This window comes from Vombatus ursinus, unplaced genomic scaffold (assembly GCF_900497805.2).
Source record: "Vombatus ursinus unplaced genomic scaffold, bare-nosed wombat genome assembly UNPS02014778.1, whole genome shotgun sequence".
Taxonomy (NCBI): domain Eukaryota; kingdom Metazoa; phylum Chordata; class Mammalia; order Diprotodontia; family Vombatidae; genus Vombatus; species Vombatus ursinus.
In genome coordinates this window covers 37,552,585-37,574,258 of record NW_020954556.1, presented here as the reverse complement: position 1 = coordinate 37,574,258, position 21,674 = coordinate 37,552,585, and the positions used below count along the sequence as shown (strand labels likewise).

At 39.4% G+C, this 21,674-nt stretch overlaps 1 protein-coding gene across 5 annotated transcripts in view; it reads left to right on the top strand.

The window, feature by feature from the left end:
• Window positions 1–21,674, top strand: part of SPTBN1 (spectrin beta, non-erythrocytic 1) — a 270,149-nt gene that overhangs the window by 232,279 nt on the left and 16,196 nt on the right. For all 5 annotated transcript variants that reach the window (XM_027865230.1, XM_027865232.1, XM_027865233.1 and 2 more), the window contains 11 exons: window positions 2,161–2,307; window positions 5,531–5,794; window positions 10,037–10,261; window positions 10,705–10,794; window positions 11,092–11,373; window positions 12,359–12,489; window positions 13,977–14,181; window positions 14,538–14,912; window positions 17,253–17,497; window positions 19,796–19,934; window positions 21,552–21,636. In XM_027865230.1, the coding sequence (XP_027721031.1) occupies window positions 2,161–2,307; window positions 5,531–5,794; window positions 10,037–10,261; window positions 10,705–10,794; window positions 11,092–11,373; window positions 12,359–12,489; window positions 13,977–14,181; window positions 14,538–14,912; window positions 17,253–17,497; window positions 19,796–19,934; window positions 21,552–21,636 (2,188 nt within the window). The remainder of the gene's footprint in view (window positions 1–2,160; window positions 2,308–5,530; window positions 5,795–10,036; window positions 10,262–10,704; window positions 10,795–11,091; window positions 11,374–12,358; window positions 12,490–13,976; window positions 14,182–14,537; window positions 14,913–17,252; window positions 17,498–19,795; window positions 19,935–21,551; window positions 21,637–21,674) is intronic.

Genomic DNA, 21,674 nt, shown 5'->3' with positions numbered 1-21,674 from the left:
GATCAGGAAGAAGCTGAGCCACAAAAGTTACCGTTTTACTCATGTCAAGATTATTAGGGTGGAAATGAAGACATCTTTAACATTCTTTATAGCGTTAAATGTTTTGGTTTCAGTAACTTCCAACATCGCTTTGAATAGCTTTGGCAAAGGGATCATTAGAGGAAAGCCTACGTGAATGCAGGGTTTGTATGGGATAGGAATTAGAAAATTGGCACAAAAGTAAAATGCAGGCACTAATTAATTTTGAGTGTCCAGAATGAAAGGTATACTGGGGGCTGGTTCAGAGCCTAGTGCTTGGCTGAGTATCATCTATCTCCTGGGCCAGGGAAAGAGCTCACTTCTCAGCTGTCACAAACTGGAAGACTTTTGCATGGTTTTCCAGACTCCAGATAGAAGTAGACATGTTGGATGTACTCTTCCAACCTTTGAGGTATTTAGCTACCAAGTAGAAATACAGATTAAGAGGATGCAGGGCAAGAGTGATGTAATATAGACAGAAGAAGAAGAAGAAATGCCAACAAATATTAGAAAGAGTAATAATACCAAAGTAAGAAGCAGGGATTGTAAATTTAGTTCTGGATATAATGTTCAAAGTCATATCATCCAACCACCTTGTTTTGCATTTGAGTAAATTGAGGCCCAGGGTCACATGGAAGGCAGGGTGGTATAGATGGAAACAGACTGAATTTGGAGTTAAAGGACCTGGGTTTTCATATTCTGCCCCTCTCACTATCCATAGGACCTAGTCCAAATCACTTAAGTTTTCTGGGCCTTGGTTTCCTTAACTGTAAATTGAGGCCCTTCGGCTCCCGGTTGATTGCCCTCCATTTTATCAGTATTCTTTCTAAAATGTGGTGCCCAGAACTGAGCACAACACTCCAGATTCAGATTTATTTATAATTCTACACTAACCTATCCAGCTTCTACTACATGATTTCTGAGGCACCTTCCACCTCTAAATTTATGACATGAGTTAATATTTATATATATGTACACATATATACATATAGAATACCTATATATGTATAAATTTGGAAGTGCCCAAATTAAAACCCAGATCTTCCGACTCCAAATTCAGTGCAGTTTCTACTACCCTGTGCTAATATTCACTATACAACATTTTTTTTCACAGTTCACACACAAAAGAAGTCTGGTATAGGTACTTCAGAGAGACAAACAGATGAAAGATGGACAAGTTAATGCAAAAATTATAAATAAGTCCTAATCTGGAATATTGTGTTCAGTTCTGTGTGCTGTATTTTAGGAAGGACATTGGTAAATTGAGAGGTAACCATCTGGGGAGGTGAAGGGCCCCCACTTTGTACCATACTTAAGATTGGTTGAAGAAACTCGGAATCTTTGAGGTGGAAGAGTAAAGACTTAGGAGGGCATGTACCTATTTTTGTTACTGTTGTTCATTCATTTCATTGTGTTCAATTCTTTGTGACCCTGGTTGGGGTTTTCTTGGCAAACCTACTAGAGGGGTTTCCTTCTCCAGCTCATTTTACAGAGGAGGAACCCAAGGCAAACAGGGTGAAGTGACTTGCCCAGGGTCACATGGCTAGGAAGTGTCTGAAGCCAGATTTGAACTCAGGAAGATGAGTCTTCCTGACTCTAGGCCCAGCATTGTATCCACTGCACCACCTGGCTGTCCAGGTACATAGTATTTGTCTTCAAATGTTTGAAAGACTGTCATATGAGAGAGGGATTTTATATTTCCATTTCTATATACGTATATAATGCCTATGTATACATAAATACATATACACACATAATCTTTTCTCATAGACTCAGAGAACAGAATAAAGAGCAGTGGATGGAAGTTTCAGAGGTGTAGATTTTGGCTTGGTATAAAGTTCCCTAACAGAGCTATGCTAAAGTGCAGTGGACCGCCTTTGGAGTTGTAATAGGCTGGATAATTACTTGCTGGAAATCTGTACTGGGAATTCTTGTACCTGTAATGTATGGGTTGGATTGGGTGGCACTTGAGGTTTCTTCCAGTTTGGAGATTTTATAATTCTGTAATTAATTAAAAGAAAGCTGATTAACCAAGTATTCTGTTGTAATGCATATAACACACAGAGATGGGTAGTTTATTCCCTTTATTTGAGAAGATTTATTAGTTTGATTCAGTTTCCAATTCCTTTTATCCCTTTCCAGCTTTCCCTTTGGATCAATGAAAAGATGCTCACAGCCCAGGATATGTCGTATGATGAAGCCAGAAATCTGCACAGCAAATGGCTCAAGCACCAGGCCTTTATGGCAGAGCTTGCATCTAACAAAGAATGGCTTGACAAAATTGAAAAGGTAAGTCAGAGTATTTGGTAACAGTTCCCCCAGTCCCACCCCTGCCCCTGCTGTGCCCTGCCCTGCCCTGCCCTGCCCTGCCCTTCTCAGCTGCGGCTCTGAGGAGGAAATGTATTCTGTGAATTTGGATTCCTTTTTACTCAGCGTGTTTATGGCCCCTGCATTTGAGTCATACCTAGACAAATGCACAGCCGTACCTTTTTTATAACCGTTAGCTGTGGATAGTGGTTTTCCGTGAAGATAACACCATGTAAACGAATTGTCTTCAGGTGACTTTGTGGTGGCTAGTTGTTTTTTTCTTCTGCCCACAAAGTGATTTTGGTAGCCAACTCTTTGCTGCTGTTAGACAGACAGACAGACAGATGAAACCATACTCTAATTCTTTTTGCATTTGAGAAACATGTTGTCCTGTCTTCTGCTGAGGCCTCAGAGTAAATCTTGCTGGCTCTTGGAGGATTGTCCTATGTCTTGGGCACTGTTCTGGTTTCCTAGGCATACCTGTTTATGTGTATGATATGAAGATCTATGCAGAGACATGTCACATTCAGCCATTCATGTAGTCGATAATGTAGCACTAACTTTTAAAAAAAACAGAAGTCACATCTTCTCTTTTCAGTTGATGTCTTACTCTCCTTAGGTTCTCCTTGTTTACTGCTTCTGTACCAGCCAGTTTTAACATTACTTTCTCTAATTATCCAGCCCTGAAAAAGTCACTGGAGAAAGGAAGGGGAAAAAGTCCTTCCCAGAATCTGTTTATTTTTTATTGAGTGTTTGAAGTGTTTGATCACATTTCATCTATCTTTATTCCACCTACATTTAACTACTAAATTCAGTGGCTTCTTCTGTCTTTATTCTATTTTCCTATCTTTGAAGTTTTTTATGCTGTTGATCAGTTACTTAATCAGCAAACATTTATTAAGAGCCTACTATGTGCCAGGCAGGCACTGTGCTAGGCTCTGGGGATCACTTCATCTTTCCAGATATTCTCTTCTCCCTTAGTTTTTGTGTGATGTGCTACTTTCTCCTGGGTTTTGTCCTATGCCTGTCTGCCCACTCCTCCCAAGTGTCTTTTCTCCCATCCCTTTAAGCATGGATGTTCCCTGAGGCTTGGTTCTGGACAGCAATCTTCTTTTCACTCTGTACACTGTAAAGAGTACTCTGTATTCTTTCTTGTTATTCTAATCAGCTACCATGGTTTCATTCATTCTGGAACCATGGTAACTGATGAGAATAACAAGAAAGTGAAAAGAAATAAATGAATGAAAAGAAGATTGCTCTCCAAGACCAAGCCTGAGGGAACATCTGTTCTTAATGTGTGTGTATATATGTATGTATGTACTTATATATATCTATGTGTGGTGTGTGTATATATATATTTACATATAGATATCTACGTACACATGTGTATTATACTTGAATTCTAAATCTCTACATGTGTATACACACACTTTCTAAATCTATATAGCCAGCCCTAATCTTTTTCTTGAGAGCCAATCTTACATCACTATTTGCCTTCTGGACATCTCAGTCTTATCAGTGTATCAAACTGAATGTGGCCAAAGTAAAATTCATCTCCCCTCTCCTTGCCACCCCCTGTATCCCTTCAGAACTTCTCATTTCTGTTGAGGGTCATACCATCCTTCCAGTCACCCACCCAGGTTCATGCCCTTCACATTATCCTTGACTTCACTTCCCTATATCTAGTTAACTGCCACGTCTTGGTTATTCTTCCTCCATAACATTTCTCGTATCTGTCTCCTTTTCTTACTCAACATGGCAGCTGTCCTAGTTCAGACCCTCATCAACTCTTACGTAGACGATTCTGATGGTTCTCTAACTTGTCTCCCTGCTTCTGAGCTTTCCTTTCCTCCCTCCACCCCGACTTGACAAATTAATAGTCCTAAGATAAGAAGTCTGATCTCTCTTACTCAAAAATCTTCACTGATCTCCTTTTGCCTCTGCGGTAAACTCTTCATCTCCTTACTTAAAGCCCTCTACAATCTACAGTTTATATTATTCCCCCTCACTTACTCGTATTTTGGCCAGACTGGCCTTAATTAGCTATTTTCCAAATGCGGTTTTCCTCTAATAGTCTCCAGCCCTCTGTACAGACCCTCTCTCACCCATGTCTCAAAACGTTTCACTTCTCCATTTCTCTTTCTAGAATCCCCAACTTCTTTCAAGGCTCAGTTCAAGTGCCACCTACTATTTGAAGCATTTCCTGATTCCTTCCCTACTCCCTGCCCTATAATATTTTCACTTTACCTTTCTGGGGAGATTTATCTCCTATCTCCTCCTTCCTCCAACATTCATAGACATGAATGTTATCTCAAAGGTTAGTGCTCTTTTTTTTTTTTTTTTTTTTGTCTTCATATCCTCAGCCAGTAGCACAGTACCATGTATGCTGTAGGTGTTTAATAGACATTAGCTGAATTGAATTGTATGGAACTAGAGTTACTAGACTATGAGCTCCTTGAAAGCAAGACATGTTATCAAATTTTATTCAGTTCCTGGGTATATAGTGAGTTTTTGATAGTTTTTTTTATCAATGGTGGTGGTGCTGACCATTTCACAAATCCCATTTTTTGGTGTGTTTTACATTAAAAACAAAACAAAACATGTTCTTTAATATACTGTACATTTTTCTTCTACCCCCGCACACCCATCATTTATTTCTTCAACAAAGATTTACTGTATGCCTTTTATGTGCAAGGCAGTGTAGTAGGCATTGAAATAGTCATCCTTTATATTGAGAATGAGGAGGAAATATTAAATCCCATGCACAAAATTAAAATTGAATGTGTTGCCAAGCCCCATCTCTCCATCATTCCTCCCCTTTTGTTTTTTGTTTTTAAACATAGACTCTTCTTTTTCCTTGATCATTTTTATCCAGTGTTTTAATCGTAAAGCCTAAACCTGAGGTATGGATTTATTATTGTCCCAGTTGAATGTATGTATATACATAATATATGAAATTTATACTTAACACTGTCAGTATTAGAAACATGTCCTTTGTTCAGTTCCATGAAATCCATATGGTGTGTGATTAGTCACCTGTTTTTTATCCACCTAAGCTTAATGGTTGACGGAATATTCTTGAGATAGATTGGAAATGTGTGGCCAGGATCACGTAAAGTGAATTCTCCTAGTGACATTAATATAGTAAAGCAAACCGCTTGTAGTACGTCATTAATTTGTGTACTTTTTGGCTTGTGCTTTTTAGGCAGGAATGCAGCTTATTGCAGAGAAACCAGAGACAGAAGCTGTAGTGAAGGAGAAACTCACAGGCTTACATAAAATGTGGGAAGTCCTCGAATCCACTACCCAGACCAAGGCCCAGCGACTCTTTGATGCCAACAAGGCTGAACTTTTCACCCAGAGCTGTGCTGATTTGGACAAATGGCTGAATGGCCTAGAGAGCCAGATTCAATCAGATGACTATGGCAAAGATCTTACCAGTGTCAACATCCTGCTCAAAAAGCAACAGGTAATCTACAAAGCATTCTATTTCACAATGGGTCCAAAAGACATGGACACCAAGAGACACCTCCATTTTGATTGCTTGGTAATTTGACTTCTTCAGTATTTTCAAGGATTCATCATTATGTTGGTGTAGGTACTTCTTCTACCAATACAAATCACAATCCCCAGATAGGCTCTGATGTTGGAATATGGATACCAAGAAATAGATACCTCCGTTTTGGTTGCTTGGTAATTTAACTTCAGTATTTCAAGGATTCATTACTTCATTCATGTGGGTACTTCTACCAGTACAAATCACAGTCCCTAACTAGCCTTTGAGAGTTGCTGCAGCTGAAAAAAATTGATTGTCTTGCAACTAACCTGGTGATGTGCCCCTTTGAATTTAGCTAGGCTGGTTCTCACATGAAGTATGTGACCCGATACTGGACTAGTACTCTCAAAAAACTTTTCTCATTTGGTAGGACCTTTCAGAGCTTGGACTGTGCTGGCATAGTTTTGGAGAACCCAGGGTCAGCCGCATTCCATGATGACGCATTGAATGGAATACGAATATTGTGTAGAAAATTTTTAAAAACTCTCAATAATTAAAAATTAAGAAGTCAAGATGCCAGTTTGGAGAAAACTTCCATCTTTCATATTCCACACTGGCCTACAGGATTTGAAGAATAATATCTTTGAGGACAAATACTGACATATTCCTGAGGCAATATATATGTAGAAGTAAGAATTACAACAAAGCACAATTTTTATCTTTTTTTTATTTGAACATAAGATGCAAAATATTTCACACTTGACTGTATTTCAGGTGTAACATGTTAAAAGTTTTTTATATAGCATTTTAGAGCAGAAGTTTATAACTTGAGGTCTACAGATTGCTTGTTTCAGAGGCCCCATAAATTTGGAAGGAGAAAAAAATTTTCATCTTCATTTTCACTGAACTATAGCTATGTGTGTATGTTTTATATATGTGTATGTATGTATCTATGTGTGTGTGTATGTATATATACATACACACACACACGCATATACACAGATTTTTCTGAGACTTCATGAGGATGTCAAAGGAATCCATGATTCGCCCCCTCCCCCCCCAAAAAAGCTAACCCTTTAAACAGTATGTAAAGTATTACTTGAAGTTGTAACAGACAATATTGCCTGCTTATTACAGCGTTTAAAAATACAATAAAGTTCACTTGAGGAAAATTTCCATTTATTACTGCCTGTCAAAGTTATCAATACATATCTAGTATTTTGTTGCATCACACAAGGAAATTAACTGAGCCTGTGGGAGGACTCAAATGAGATATTATATGTAGAAGCACTTTGAAATCTATAAAGCATACTTTACAAATGTCAAGTATCATATTATTTTAGTATTTGTCCTGAACCTTTCACATACACATATATATCCACTGTATGAAGCCAATCTTTTGTTTTTTATAGTTGGATTTCTTGTGGATCATTGTCTCTAAAGAAAAAAAAATTTTTTGTAAATGAAACCCATACATTGGATGAGTTACATAGTTGCCAGAAATTTCCATCACTTACATCTGAGTTTACCCTTCTTATCAGTAGTTGTTTATTTTAGTGGCTCATTGTTTCCAGTTCAACAATGTGGTTATAGTTTATAGATAATATCAGCCCAAGTGAACTCCAGAAATATCTTAAAAGTATGCCACACCCAAAGGATCTGAATAGTTCCTGCTTTTGGATGTTCCGTTTAATTTTGGCCCAGTAGACTCATCTTACCTTCTTTTGTCATGATCTGCACAAGACAATTTTACCAGCTGGGAATGCTTTACTTTCCACCTTTGCCCTCATTTATTATCTTAAGCTTTAGCACAGTGCTCGAGGGTTCATAGCCCAGACAATAAGATACCTGCTGTGGCAACAACATAAGACATTTCCAAAATAGCCTGGGAAGATAGAACAATAATAGTATTCTAAGTCTTTGTAGGAGAAGTTTCCATTCTGCTTTATATCCTGATGATTCATCATTCCTCTTTTCCCCCACAGGAATCCTGGTTGATAGATTAGTAGTATTTCTGTCCTCATTTAGCCACTGGGTAAATGTGTTCTCCTTTTAATAAAATTTTGGGTTTAGAAAGGCCTCTCAGAGATCATATAGTGCAGCCCACTTATTGTATAAACAACATGGCTCCAGCCCTGAGAGGAACATGATTCAGTTCACACAGCTATTAAAAGTAGTTGTTGAGTCATTTTTGGTTGTGTCTGACTCTTCATGAGCCCCTTTTGGGGTTTTCTTGGCAGCAATATGGGAGTGGTTTGCCATTTTCTTCTCCAGCTCATTTTACCTATGAGGGACTGAGACAAAGAGGGTTAAGTGACTTGCCAAGGGTCACACAGCTAGTAACTGTCTGAGGTGGGATTTGAATTCAGCAAGATGAGTCTTCTGATTTCAAGCCCGCCGCTCTAGCCACTGCTTCATCTTAGTTCAGCAAGAGTTGGATGAAAACTCAAGTCTGCTTGTCCTCAGCCCAGTGTTCTTTCTACATCATGCTGGGCAGTATTTAAGATGAAAGAAAGTAGAACCTTTTCATACTTTGTCATGCACATTCTGTTTAAATGACACTTATCTATGAGAATCCCACATAAATATAAAAAAGAAAAAATCTAATCAATCTTTATGACTGACTGAAACAAGGGCAAGTAGAATTACTCTTGTTTTTCCAAAGAGGAACATGTGTAGATGCATTAATTAAGGAACACAGGCTCAGTCACCAGAGTCCCTAATCAAATGAACAGCAAACTCAGCAAGTGTTTTATTTTAGTCTGCCTGTTTCTCATCAGTCCTGTTGCCAGGCGTCTCAAAGATAACCATGAATTCCCAGAAGGAATTACAGGATTTTAAGTTAGAAAGGACCTTCAGTTTATAGGATCATTCATTATTTAGTCCAATACCCTTATTCTCATAATTGAGGCAAGTTGAGTGCTTTACCCAAGGTCGTGGGGGACGAGTATGGAGCAGAGCTAGAGACTTGTTACTCATGTGACCTGAGGCAAGTCGCTGACCCTCTATGGGTCTCACTTCCCTCATTTGTAAAAATGAGGGCATTGGACTAGATCTTCTTGAAGGTCCCTTCCAGCTATAAATCCTATGACTGATTCTCGGACTATCTTCAGTTTTGCAAAGGCATTCTGTACAGAGTTTTTGCTGTTTCTTTATGAAAAGGCTTATTCCAAAGTCAGAGAACCACATGCACTATGCAGTGAAATGGCCTTGTCCTTCATGCATATCAAACTCTCTTGGGATATATGGTGCCGCGTGAAAGCTATTTTTCATGGGCAAATCTCAATCTTATCCCCGTAACTTGTACATCCTCCTCCCAGGGAAGTGGTTTCCTCCATTCTGTGCTCCTCAACTCTCAAGATATCTATCCATGTGGGAGCTCAGTGACGCGTTGCATGAGTGCAACACATCTTGTGCTTGCGTCATGCTCTGTGTGTGTGTGTCATTTACGTCACCACACGTGCTCTAAACTCATCTTTACCTCCCTTTGGGTAAATACAAATCCGTTTTCAGAAAGAGGTTTACCAGCTAAAATTTTATCCAAATAAGGTAACTGTAGATAAGCATCAAGATAAACCTTTGGGGGAAGGGGAATGGATATTACTGGCTTTAATTTTTACTAACTGGGTTTAGTAGCCCAAATGTTTGACTTGTTCTGTGTTTCACTATTGATTGTCTTCATCTGATAAAGATAGAGCCATTCCTTCCCTAAGATGAAGGATACAATAACAATAAGTTGTTTTTCTGATTATAGAAATAGGTGAATAATAGGTAGTAGAAGTTACTTTTCTTGCTTTAAAAGAGAGAAAGAATAAGCTTCAAAACACAAACACTTTAAATGAAATTAGTTTCTGGTATTGACCGGTGCTTTGTGAACAGGTAAAATGAAGTTAATATTATTTATGTGACTGACCCCTATTCTGCTTCTGTGCCATTTCCACTGAACTAAGTAGACACTAGCCAATGTGAAAATTTGAATCTGTTCCCCAGTTTCTAATTCCTAGTTTAAAATGCAAAGTAGAGTTAAAACTATCATCTGGCACCAAGATGTGCTAATTGGTAATTTGATCGGCAGTCACCAAAACCAGATGTTGCAATAGCCATGGCATAAATTCATAATTTCCTCCTTTGCTCTTATACTTCCACGCTTTATAAATAGCTGCCACCTGCCTCTGTTTTGTGTGAACCGAAGTTTTTTGCTGTTTCTTTTATCAGATACTTGAAAATCAAATGGATGTGCGGAAGAAGGAAATTGAGGAGCTCCAGAGCCAGGCCCAAGCTTTAAGTCAGGAAGGGAAGAGCACAGATGAGGTTGATAGCAAACGACTCATCGTGCAAACGAAATTTATGGAATTGCTGGAACCGCTGAACGAGAGGAAGAGTAATCTGCTAGCCTCCAAAGAGATCCATCAGTTTAACAGGGACGTGGAGGATGAGATTGTAAGTAGAGGTCTTGACCCTGAAGTGGCACTTTATTTAGATGTTCCCCAGTTGTTCAAAAGTATTTGTTCTTTGTGTTTGGTTGAACTCTGTCCTTTAATGGTTTCTTCTGGTCTATCTGGATTAAGTGTTTCTACGTAGGTTGCTACCTAGAGCACAAAGCTCCCATAATTGATGAAGATCCAGTGGGATTTTCATGCCCCTAGGGAGCAGTCCAAGAGATTATATAGAACCCATTGAATCCATCAAGAATTTGATGTCTTTATTGACTTCTTTCCCAAAGAATGCATTTCTTGAGATAGACAGCCTTCCCTAATGTGTTTCCAAGTCAATTTAAGTTCCTAGGTTGGCATATAAGGCATTTCCTACTTATGTGCCTCATTGTCTCTTCTGGAAACAATCCTAAGATACTGTGTCTGAGTTCTGTTTGCAATTCTTTCTAGTTGTGGGTTGGAGAGAGAATGCCCATAGCAACCTCCACGGATCATGGTCATAACCTCCAGACGGTACAGCTGTTAATAAAGAAAAATCAGGTAACTGGTTCTGCTCAGTCCAGCCTTATTTGTTAAATAATTACTTTAAATTATTTTAGATTTACTTACTGTTCACAAGAATTATTTTAAATTAAATTTTAAATTAAAAAGGTTTAAATTAAATGATTTGTTAAATAATTATTTTAAATTAAATTATTTTAAATTACAAGGCAACACATACATGTAAGCAGGCTTTGAAGGACTGTGGTTTCCTTTTTGCCCGAAGTGTCTGGAATAATTGCCATGTTGTTGCAATTTAGTGAGCCCCTGATGCATATTCTCCTCTCCCACACACAGACCCTACAGAAGGAAATCCAGGGACACCAGCCTCGCATCGATGACATCTTTGAGAGGAGCCAAAACATTCTTACTGACAGTAGTAGCCTTAATGCTGAAGCAATTAGGCAGAGGCTTACAGACTTAAAGCAGCTATGGAGCCTTCTCATTGAAGAGACAGAGAAACGCCACAGAAGGCTGGAAGAATCCCATAAAGCCCAGCAGTATTACTTTGATGCTGCAGAAGCCGAGGCCTGGATGAGCGAACAGGAACTCTATATGATGTCAGAAGAGAAAGCCAAGGTGAGAAGAATTTGGTGGGGTTGAAGGGAGGGTGTGTTGGTTTGGAGATGAATGGTCCTCAGCACTATCATAGTGTGGCTGGCCCTTAGAAAGTCTTAATCTCCTACTTCCCCTTTGCTCATCTACAAAATGCTACTCTTGTTGATTGTTATATCTTAAGGTCCCCAAGTACAAAGAGGTTTCGCCCTTTCCATATTTGTGTTCTTAGTGCTTAGCACTGCTTTTAGGAAGCACTTAATATTTTTTTTAATAGAAAATTTTAATTGAAATTGTACTGACTATAACCATGAGGCTTCTGAACACAGTGTGTGTGGTTGATTGATGTCTCTGCCTACTAAAACAGAATTTTGTTCTGTGGGCCAGCCGTTAAAAGACAAACCAGATCTCCTTTGTCAAAATTCTTTTTTGTTTTTTAGTAGAAATTTGCCAAAGCATTGTTTCCTCCCCCCTAATTGCTAAGATAATTGCAATCTTGTCCATGTACAAGATGATTTTTCATCTTTGTGTGTTGGAATGCTCATTTCAGTCAGTCACTCAGTCAGCTAGCATTTATTCATCACCTACCATTTGCCAAGCACTTTGCTAAACGCTGAGGATGGAAAGAAAGGAAGAGAATGATCCCAACTCTCAAGGAGCTCAGTCTGATGAGAGAAACATCATGCAAACAACTATGTACAGACAAGTACATATTGGATAAATGGAGGGTAATGGCCGAGGGAAGCTGTCACTCTCTCTTTCAGCTCTCCCAAATACTATTTCTGTTTTTACAATCACAAGTTTCTATCTCTAGGCCTCTTTCTCTTGTAGTGTAGGGAAGGGGAAGAGAATAAGCATTTATTTAGTGCCTGTAACGTGCCAGGCAATGTGCTATGCACTTTTCCCAAACATTATCTTGTTTGATCAGTGTAGCATGCTGATCCCTCCTGGTGCTGACCTTGGTGAGTGGTGGTACGTGATTGTAAATGCTTCTTCCTTCTGTCTACAGGATGAACAGAGTGCAGTTTCTATGCTGAAGAAGCACCAGATTTTGGAACAAGCAGTAGAAGATTATGCTGAGACAGTGCATCAGCTCTCTAAGACCAGCCGGGCTCTTGTAGCTGACAACCATCCAGAGAGGTAAATGCCATTTTGTGGCTGGGTTTCTATAGTAATAGCTTACTCTGGATTGGTTGGTGTCTTTACTCAAGTGGAAAACAAAATGGGACAATTAAGCTTGAATGTCAGAGTGTTAGCTTTGCGTAGGATATTTGCACTTCACCCTTTTTGTCAGGTACTGCCTGCTCTTATAAATGAAATAACTCCCAGTTGCCCCAGACCCTGTGGGGAAGTCCTGGCCATCCCCTGTGATGGTGATGATTTCTTCTTAAAGAAAAAAAGAACATTCTGACTTACAGGAATATTCACATAGGGAGAAAGGGTGGTGTCACAGAAGGAGCACTGGACTGGTTTTAAATCCTTGTTCCACTATTCAGTAGTAGTCAGCAAATCACATAGGTTCTGTAATCCTCAGTTTCTACATCTGTAAAATGGGGATGATGTATGTACCACCTATATTACTACTGGGTCATTATGAGGGCCAAATGAGATCATGTGCACAAAATGCAGCGGTAGATCGCATTCCACTATTTTTCTTCAAGAGTAATAACTTTAAACTTTCCACGTAATTGTCTCTCTGTAACAAACAATAGGATCACATCTTTATTTTCCAAGACTAGCATCATCTTCTAGTCTAGTCTTTATGGTGAAGAGTACCTAGAAATGCTATGGCTATAATACCCAGGGAAATAGGGAAGAACCAAAAATTCCTTATCCTGGTCAACTGTCCATGCATCCAGCTTTTATCTTTTCCCTCATATTTAATCAATTTACTCATTATTAATCAGCCATTAATAATTAATAAATTATTAATTTAGTAAGCACCTTTGTGCCAAGCACTGTACTAAGTGCCAAGGATACAACAAGCAGCAAGAGACAGTCCCTGCCCTCAAGGAGCTTACAATCTAATGGATTGAGAACTCCCAAAATTCCGGGGAAGGAAGATTAGGGGCCAGATGGAGAAGGATATCACTTGGAGCAGTGCCAATTAGAGCAATCTCCTATCGTCTCAGCCATTTGACACATCAAATTGAGGTGGGAGAAAAATTGTTAAATTAATGAACGGAACACAGTACAGAGGAGGAAATAAAATGTGTTGCACATGAGACCAAGTTATTCTATGTTTCTTTGGTCACAAGAGGCTCTAGGATGGAAAAACTTTCTTATTGATTTTTTTTCTCAGTTCTTAGTGTTGAAGGAAATCCTGCCTTCCAAGACCAACAGTTATGGCTTTCCCTTCCCTCAGTTAGGAGACATAGTATGATCTTCTGCCTAAATAACTTTTGAGCTCTGTTTATATTTTCACTGTTATTCTTTTAAATTTTATTTTAATTTTTTAATGTTATTTGTACTGCTGGGAGTTGGAATATAATTTGGGGATACTTCTTCACTTTTTGTACCTTCTTTCCTTCTTCTCATCAGGTTAGTTCATGCTGCATTCTTTCTCCCTCTTTTATTTCCTCCTGCATATAATTAATGTCTCAGTTCTGTTTCCTTTTGTCCTCTAGTGAACGAATTAGTATGCGACAGTCCAAAGTTGATAAGCTGTATGCAGGTCTAAAGGACCTTGCAGAAGAGAGGCGAGGCAAACTGGATGAGAGACATCGGCTGTTCCAGCTTAACCGAGAGGTGGATGACTTGGAACAGTGGATTGCCGAAAGGGAAGTGGTGGCAGGATCCCACGAGCTAGGCCAGGATTATGAGCATGTCACAGTAAGTTGGTTGATGAATGTATGGATGATTTTGTGCTCCATAATACCTGTAGAAAGTTACTTGCTTTCCTAGAATCTAATAGGTTGAAGTAAAAAGGTTATGTACAGCCTTAGTTACCTTCACCATTAGTCAAATGAACTGATAAAATACATAGCCTCTACTGATATAAGGATGAATGAGAGTCTTTTGGTAAACAACTTTAGAATATGAATTTATTGCTTTTAGTATTCATTACTTGTACTTTCCTTTTTGATTTAGTTCATTTTGGGGGGGGGGGGAATTTCTGCTATCCAAAAATAAAGTCGATAACAATGGCACCATTGACTTTTCTATGTGCTTACTTATTAACATTTCAGATGTTACAAGAGCGATTCCGGGAATTTGCCCGAGATACTGGAAATATTGGGCAGGAACGTGTGGACACAGTTAATCACATGGCAGATGACCTCATCAACTCTGGACATTCTGATGCTGCCACAATTGCAGAATGGAAAGATGGTCTCAATGAGGCCTGGGCTGACCTCCTTGAGCTCATTGACACGAGAACACAGATTCTTGCTGCTTCTTATGAACTGCACAAATTTTACCACGATGCCAAGGAGATCTTCGGACGTATACAGGACAAACACAAGAAACTGCCTGAGGAACTTGGAAGAGACCAAAACACAGTGGAGACATTACAGAGAATGCATACAACATTTGAACATGACATCCAGGCTCTAGGCACTCAGGTGTGTGTGTGTCTGTGATGAGATGCAAGAAAGGTGGGACCTCAATTCCACCTAAGGGTGAAGTGAAGTCTCTCCATTATTTAAAACTAGCCTGGATTCCATTGGGTACCAATGGCTGGCCCACCTAGTGGCCATTCCAAGAGAAGTTTAAAATTTTGAAAAAGAATTGGCTAAATAGGAATTGCTACGAATTTGTAGTTATTTTTTTTCCCCTGGTACTTTGTCTCATAAGGGGGTGTGTGTGTGTGTCTGTGTGTGTGTGTGTGTGTGTGTGTGTGTGTATGTTTGTTTGTGAATTTATTGCTTTTATAATCTATGGCATTCCCTATTTAGACAAAATACACGTAAGAACATTTGCCATTGAGCTTCATCAAAACCAACATTTTTAATTGAGCCATATCTCTAAGGAAGACCATCAAACTAATTGAGTAGTATTGCCTTCTATGGCCCAAGTATTTTTAATTTATGTACCTGAAAAGAGTTTGAATCTTCATTTACAAGCTATGCTAAATGGAATCTTTATAATAATTCCATAAGAAAACATATGATTCATGTCTTCTGGGAGATAGACAAAGGAGGAGTTGCTCTTGATTTAAAAGCTCTTAATGGGTCTTTTCTTCCTGAATTTAAAAAAAATTCTTTTCATTATTTGTTTAAATAGAATAACAGTCATATGTAAATAAGGATTTGAGATTTGGTGGTTCCACTCAATTCACTTTACTTCTAATATCTACATATTTTGTCTTACGTTCTCTATTTGGGAAAAAAAAACTGTCCTCTAAAACCTCTTTATGCTAAGGAAGAACTTGGAAGGGCTCCAGGAAAAATGGGTAGATTCAGACACTGCCTCAAGACTAAAATAGCCTCAAATCCTGAAGGATTTTTTTACCCTTTTGAAAAACTTTCATTTTTAATAGGAGAAATTCACAAGAGCTTTCAGGATGCCAAAATCTGGAATGTCAAATAAAAATTGACAAGTTATTAACAGACAAATTTTTCCCCCCTCTGAGTCACATTCTATACTGGCATTATACATTAAATATGTATTAATTAAAAGGGTCTCTGCCTTCAAGGAACTCAAAACCTAACAGAGTTAAAAAGAGAAAATAGTATATCCCATTATACACAATGTACTATGTGGACATTAACTATCACTGAATTAAAAATAGAAGGTGACCCTGTCACCAATCCACTCCTCAGCCATCTACATCTTGTTGCTTTGTAGATGTGATGCTGTCATCTCTTCTGTAATGACACAATGAGTTAATTAAAATCTTAGGTTGAATGGGTTATCCCACACGCTTTGGTGAGACAGGTAGCTAATTATTGGAAGGATTTTCTGTAGAAATGATAAAGATTATAGAAGTCTACAAAACTGTATAAGGAAATATTTGCCCTGAAGGAGATTTGTTCCTATAATAGTATTGTCTCCTGTAATCCAAGTGCGTCTGATATTATTCCTAAAAAGAGTTTGAATCTTAACTTATAGACCATGCTCAATGAAATCCTTACCATAATAATTACAATGGCCAGATTTTCAATAATGTGTCTGTTCCATAAGATGAGATAAACCTCAGCTATAAAATTAACAGAGATTGTCAGAGACCCCCCCCCAAATATCAAAGAAACCTCACCACATTAGCTAAGGCTCTTACAGCCTTACATCTAAAAATCTTACTCCCTTTCTCCTTGCTCTTTCTGCCTCCAGCCTTTTGCCCTTCCAATCCATTGTTGTCAGATTAAAAACACTTGAAACAGTATTCTTTTTGTCTCCTCACTTCCCTGTTCAAATATCTTCAGTGGTTCCTCCTTACTTAGCTGATGAGGTCCAAACTCCCTAGCTTGACATTTAGGGGGCTATCTATGATGTGGCCCCATCCATCCCTTTTCAGCCATATTTTCTATTCCCTTCTTTAAACTGTATCAAACAGGTTGATCTACTCAGTATCTATATGCTAAAATGACCTTGTGCATCCCCAACTCTATAGCTCCTCTCCAATAGCTCTTTCATCAGGCTTTTGAAGTTTTTTATCTCAAGACCTAGCTTATCCAAAAAGCCTTTCCCCCACGGCTTTGAGTTCACTTCTAGAACACTTGAGGCACCACTTTTATTTTTTTGATTCTTAGTGATACGCTACCTTGTATCATGTTCCCAACTAAATGGCAAATTCCTCAGGCAAAGAGACCACTTGTATTTCTGGTATCCTTCTATGTGCACAAGGCTATGTACTCTGCGTGCACTTAAATGTTAATGTTTAATCAATTAAGGAGAAAGGAAGAAGAAAAGGGCCATGGTGACCTGAGCCCTGAATGAAATTGATTTTCTTTGTAAAATTCTAGGTAAGGCAGCTTCAAGAGGATGCTGCCCGCCTTCAGGCAGCCTATGCTGGAGACAAGGCCGATGACATTCAAAAGAGGGAGAATGAGGTCCTAGAAGCCTGGAAAGCTCTCTTGGATGCTTGTGAGGGACGCAGGGTGAGGCTGGTTGACACAGGAGACAAGTTCCGTTTCTTCAGCATGGTGCGTGACCTCATGCTTTGGATGGAAGATGTAATCCGGCAGATTGAAGCTCAGGAGAAGCCAAGGTAATTATGTAAAGGAATTTGGGACTGATCTCATCTGGGCCTCCCCCAACTCCCTTATCAATGAGGAGGGGAGAGGGAGTGGTTATGAGCCAAGCTAATTGCAGCTCAGTTAATTCCCATATGAAGTTAATTGCTCAAGAGAGGAATGTACAATTCTATATTCATTAAACCAACCCTGAGACCTTAGTGTCACTGTTTTCTTAGGAGCCCTGGGACTTCAGCAACTTGCAGATGCTTTTCCTAGGGCCTCATCAATATCTGTGTCTTCTTGAGAAGGCAGAATTTCTCTCCTTGTGCATCACATGGCCCATTGTAGGGAAGCTAATTTAACAGACTTGCCAGAAAGTGTCCTAGATTTCTCAGTTCCCTATTACGCTCCTATTCCTTCCTCTCTTTGGAATGCTTCTATGCCTACCCCTATCACTCCTGTCCATCTGTACTGCTCTCTGCTAGTAACAGGACTGGGTAGCCAGAGTGGGAGTGGGCAGTACATTGGAAGGAATTCATAGGAGCAAAGTTGCTCTTACTCTAGTTCTACATAGAGATGGTATGTTAAATCACTCTGCTTGTGCCTTTTCTCTGGTGCTGGCCAGTGGTACTTTTGTTTACCTGCTTGACTCTAGAGTATCCCCAACACCTGCTTTATTGTACCCTTGGGACTGACTGTCCCTTAACATTTGTTCTGTAACTTCCCTTTGGCTTTGCTGTGAGCACAAAGAAATGAACAGAGGTTGTTTAGTTATCTGAGAAGATGCTTTTATTACCACTGCCATTCACACCACAAGGACCTATCATTACCTTTGGCCTTTCCTGGCCACCGCTGAAGATAGAAGCAAGAAAAGTTATTAAAAGAAGGGTATCTTTAGTTGTGTCACTTAGAAAATGTTCTGATTGACACGGACCAGGGCCCTCCAACAAGAGGTAAGAATATACCAGTACATTGTCAAGGATTACCTTAGAATGGGCAGTGCAGCCATATCAACTTGCACCTTTCTCTTCACCTCTAGCCCTGATCTAAGTGGTCTTATGACTTTGGGGACCTCAAAAATAGATGTTCAACAATATGTTTTCTGAGGAAGGGCATTTTAAAATTATATTTCTCAGACTATGTGACATGGGCAAATCTTAACCATCCAGTGGCTCTTGAGAGCCAATCTCAATAATTTAGATAAAAATTAATACATAAATAGTCCAAAACAGTGCTTTCCAACAACTAGGGCATGGAGTGAAGGAAGTCCCTGAAAATTTTTTACTAGTCCACAAAAATTTTAATAGGAAAGGTCCATACTAATAAAAACCTACAAACTTGAAAAAAAAAACTGACTCCTTCTGGCATCCTCTTCCTCCTGCACTTGGTTCCGTAACTTTAGACTGTTGCAGTGCTGAAGACATGAAGGTCAAACTAGTCTACAGGAGGCAATATAGATAGTTTACTGGTCTCAAGGGCAGGGACTGTCTTTTGCCTCTCTTTATATCCCCAGTGCTTAGCACAGTGCCAGGCACATAGTAAATGTGTATTAACTGAGTACAGTATAATTTGGATTGAGAAACGTGGTCAAAATGATCTGGATTGACTTGTGTTTGAGTGATCCTGAATTGACACTTTCCTGTCCTTTAGCTACATGGGCCCAGTCTATGTTCGGACTACCAGCCAACAAGTATTTATTAATCCATTATTGTGTCTTGGCACAAAAACCAAGGCAAAAACTGTTCCTGCCCTCAGAGCTGTCATTCTAATGGTAGAGCTATAGAAGAGACATAAACTAGATTGAGATGTATGAAATGGCTACGAGGAAACCTTTAAGGGAAAGACTTCCTCCAAAAGATGGTGTTTAAGCTGTCTTGAAGGAAGACAGAGACTCCAAGAGTTGAGGAGGAAGAATGTGGCAGACATAGGGAGATAGCTAGTAGGGAGGCATGGAGACAGGAGATAGATTATTATGTGTGGAGAACCATAAGTAGGCCAGTATGTTTTGTCCTTTTTTTTTTTTTCGAGGCAATTGGGTTTAAATGACTTGCCCAGAGTCACACAGCTAGTAAGTGTTATGTGTCTGAGGTCAGATTTGAACTCAGGTTCTCCTGACTCCAGGACTGGTGCTGTATCCACTGCGCCACCTAGCTGCTTCTGGCCAGTATATTTAGACAATAAAATATGAGGATGGGACTTAATGATGATAAATTTGGAAAAGCTGAATATGCAGTGAAAAATTTTCCTTTTAAAAACTGGTTATCCTTTTTAAAAATTTCCATTCATTAACTTTAAGTATGAACTAATGAATTTATTGTTTGACATTTTAGGGATGTGTCATCTGTTGAATTATTAATGAATAATCATCAGGGCATCAAAGCGGAAATTGATGCCCGCAATGACAGCTTCACTACCTGCATTGAGCTTGGGAAATCTCTATTGGCAAGGAAACACTATGCATCAGAGGAGGTATTGTTAATATTCTCTTTTTAGCCCTGGAGAAATGTGAGGCAGTAGAGGTCTGAGAAGACACATTACTGTTGCTGATCCCCACCATCATTGCAGCTGAAAGGAGAACTCACAGGCGTTAAAAGGCATATTGCATCCCCACTCAGTATCTTGAGCAGGAGCATGTTGTAGTGGAAAGAGCACTCCATTTGGAGTCCAAGGATCTGGGCCCAGATGCTAGCAGAGCTCTGTGATCTCAGATAAGTTATTTAATTTCTCTGGCCCTCAATTTCCTCGTGAGTGAAATGAGGTTGTTGGATTCCGTTTCTAAGGTTTCTTCCGAATCTCAATTTCTGATCCTTGAATATAAAAATAGAGTGCCGGACCTCTTGGCAAGTGCTAGTCCCAGCCACAACTGTGAAGGAGAACAGATTCTGACTTCCCTGCTACACTTACGGGGTAGCTAAGGCAGCCTAGATGAAGTACCTTGAGAGAAAGTTGGGAGGCAAATTATGCCAGGTGAATTAAACCACCACCATCTCAACTGACCTGGATGGATATGGCCCAGGACCCCGAACCCCTCAGAGCCTTGGAAATAAGAGTGCCTCTCCAGACCACCAGTCTTGCTACCAGCCCTATCTCCACTATGATCTGGAGGGGAGCAGTTGCTGTGGAATAAGGTCTCACTTTCCTTGCCACCACCAATACCCACTGCTAACTACCTTGTACCAACAAGCACATAATTCCAAGAGCCTCGAGAATAGCAGCTTCCCCACAAACCACCAGTCCTGTTTCCAACCTTACCGTTGCTGCCACCATCCTGGCAAGTAAATGCCCAGAGGTGAGGCCTGACAATTGCTTCTGTGGGTGCTGCAGCCCTAAGTGCTGAAAGCCCAAAGAAGAATGTTCTTGCCACCAAACCCCTTGGCATTGTCAAATGGTTTCGACATCAGAAACTGATATGATTTTTATCAGTGGAAATGACATAAAAGATGCATGACCCTTTGTTCTGCACAGTACCGTAAGGACCATGGAGCCTTTCCATCAGTCTTGAAGCTGTAACTTAGGTATTATCTTCTCCATTAGATTTTGAGTTCCTGGAGACCAAGACCTCTTACTTTTCTATCTATATCCCCAGTGCTTTGCACATCTTAAGTGCTTAATAATTACCTTTTCATTCCATTATTCCCCATCTCCCCAACTTTCTGCTTCCCCAAAGTGAATCCTTTCTCTCAGTCTTTCTACCAGAGGACTGTCAATGAATCCTTGCTATGATATTAACTTATAATTATGTTTTTAAATAAGATTTTGATATATGCCTTTTCTAGAGTATTTACATTTTGAAGGTTTCTGCTGGCATTCTATTCTCCCTTTGTCCTCTCCTTGCTCCTAAGCATCTGTTGGCTTTGAATAAGAGGGAGTGGCTTCTCTCTTCCCTAGTAAAGAGAAAATGAGTCAAGATTTTTAATGCTGCTGTATAGCTAAGGGGGTTCCTTTTCTTGCTATGCCTAATATCTTGTAACCTTCCTTTAACTTATTTATTTTTTAATCCTGGGGCAAGGAGGGGAATAGCATAGTGGCTGATAAAGTCATGGGCTGCCTAGTAACAAGTTTGTTGTGGGGCTTTTTCTCTTATAGATCAAGGAAAAGTTATTGCAGTTGACTGAAAAGAGAAAAGAAATGATTGACAAGTGGGAAGACCGATGGGAATGGTTAAGACTGAGTAAGGATTTATTTTCTCTGACTTTTAAGTAAAGAGCA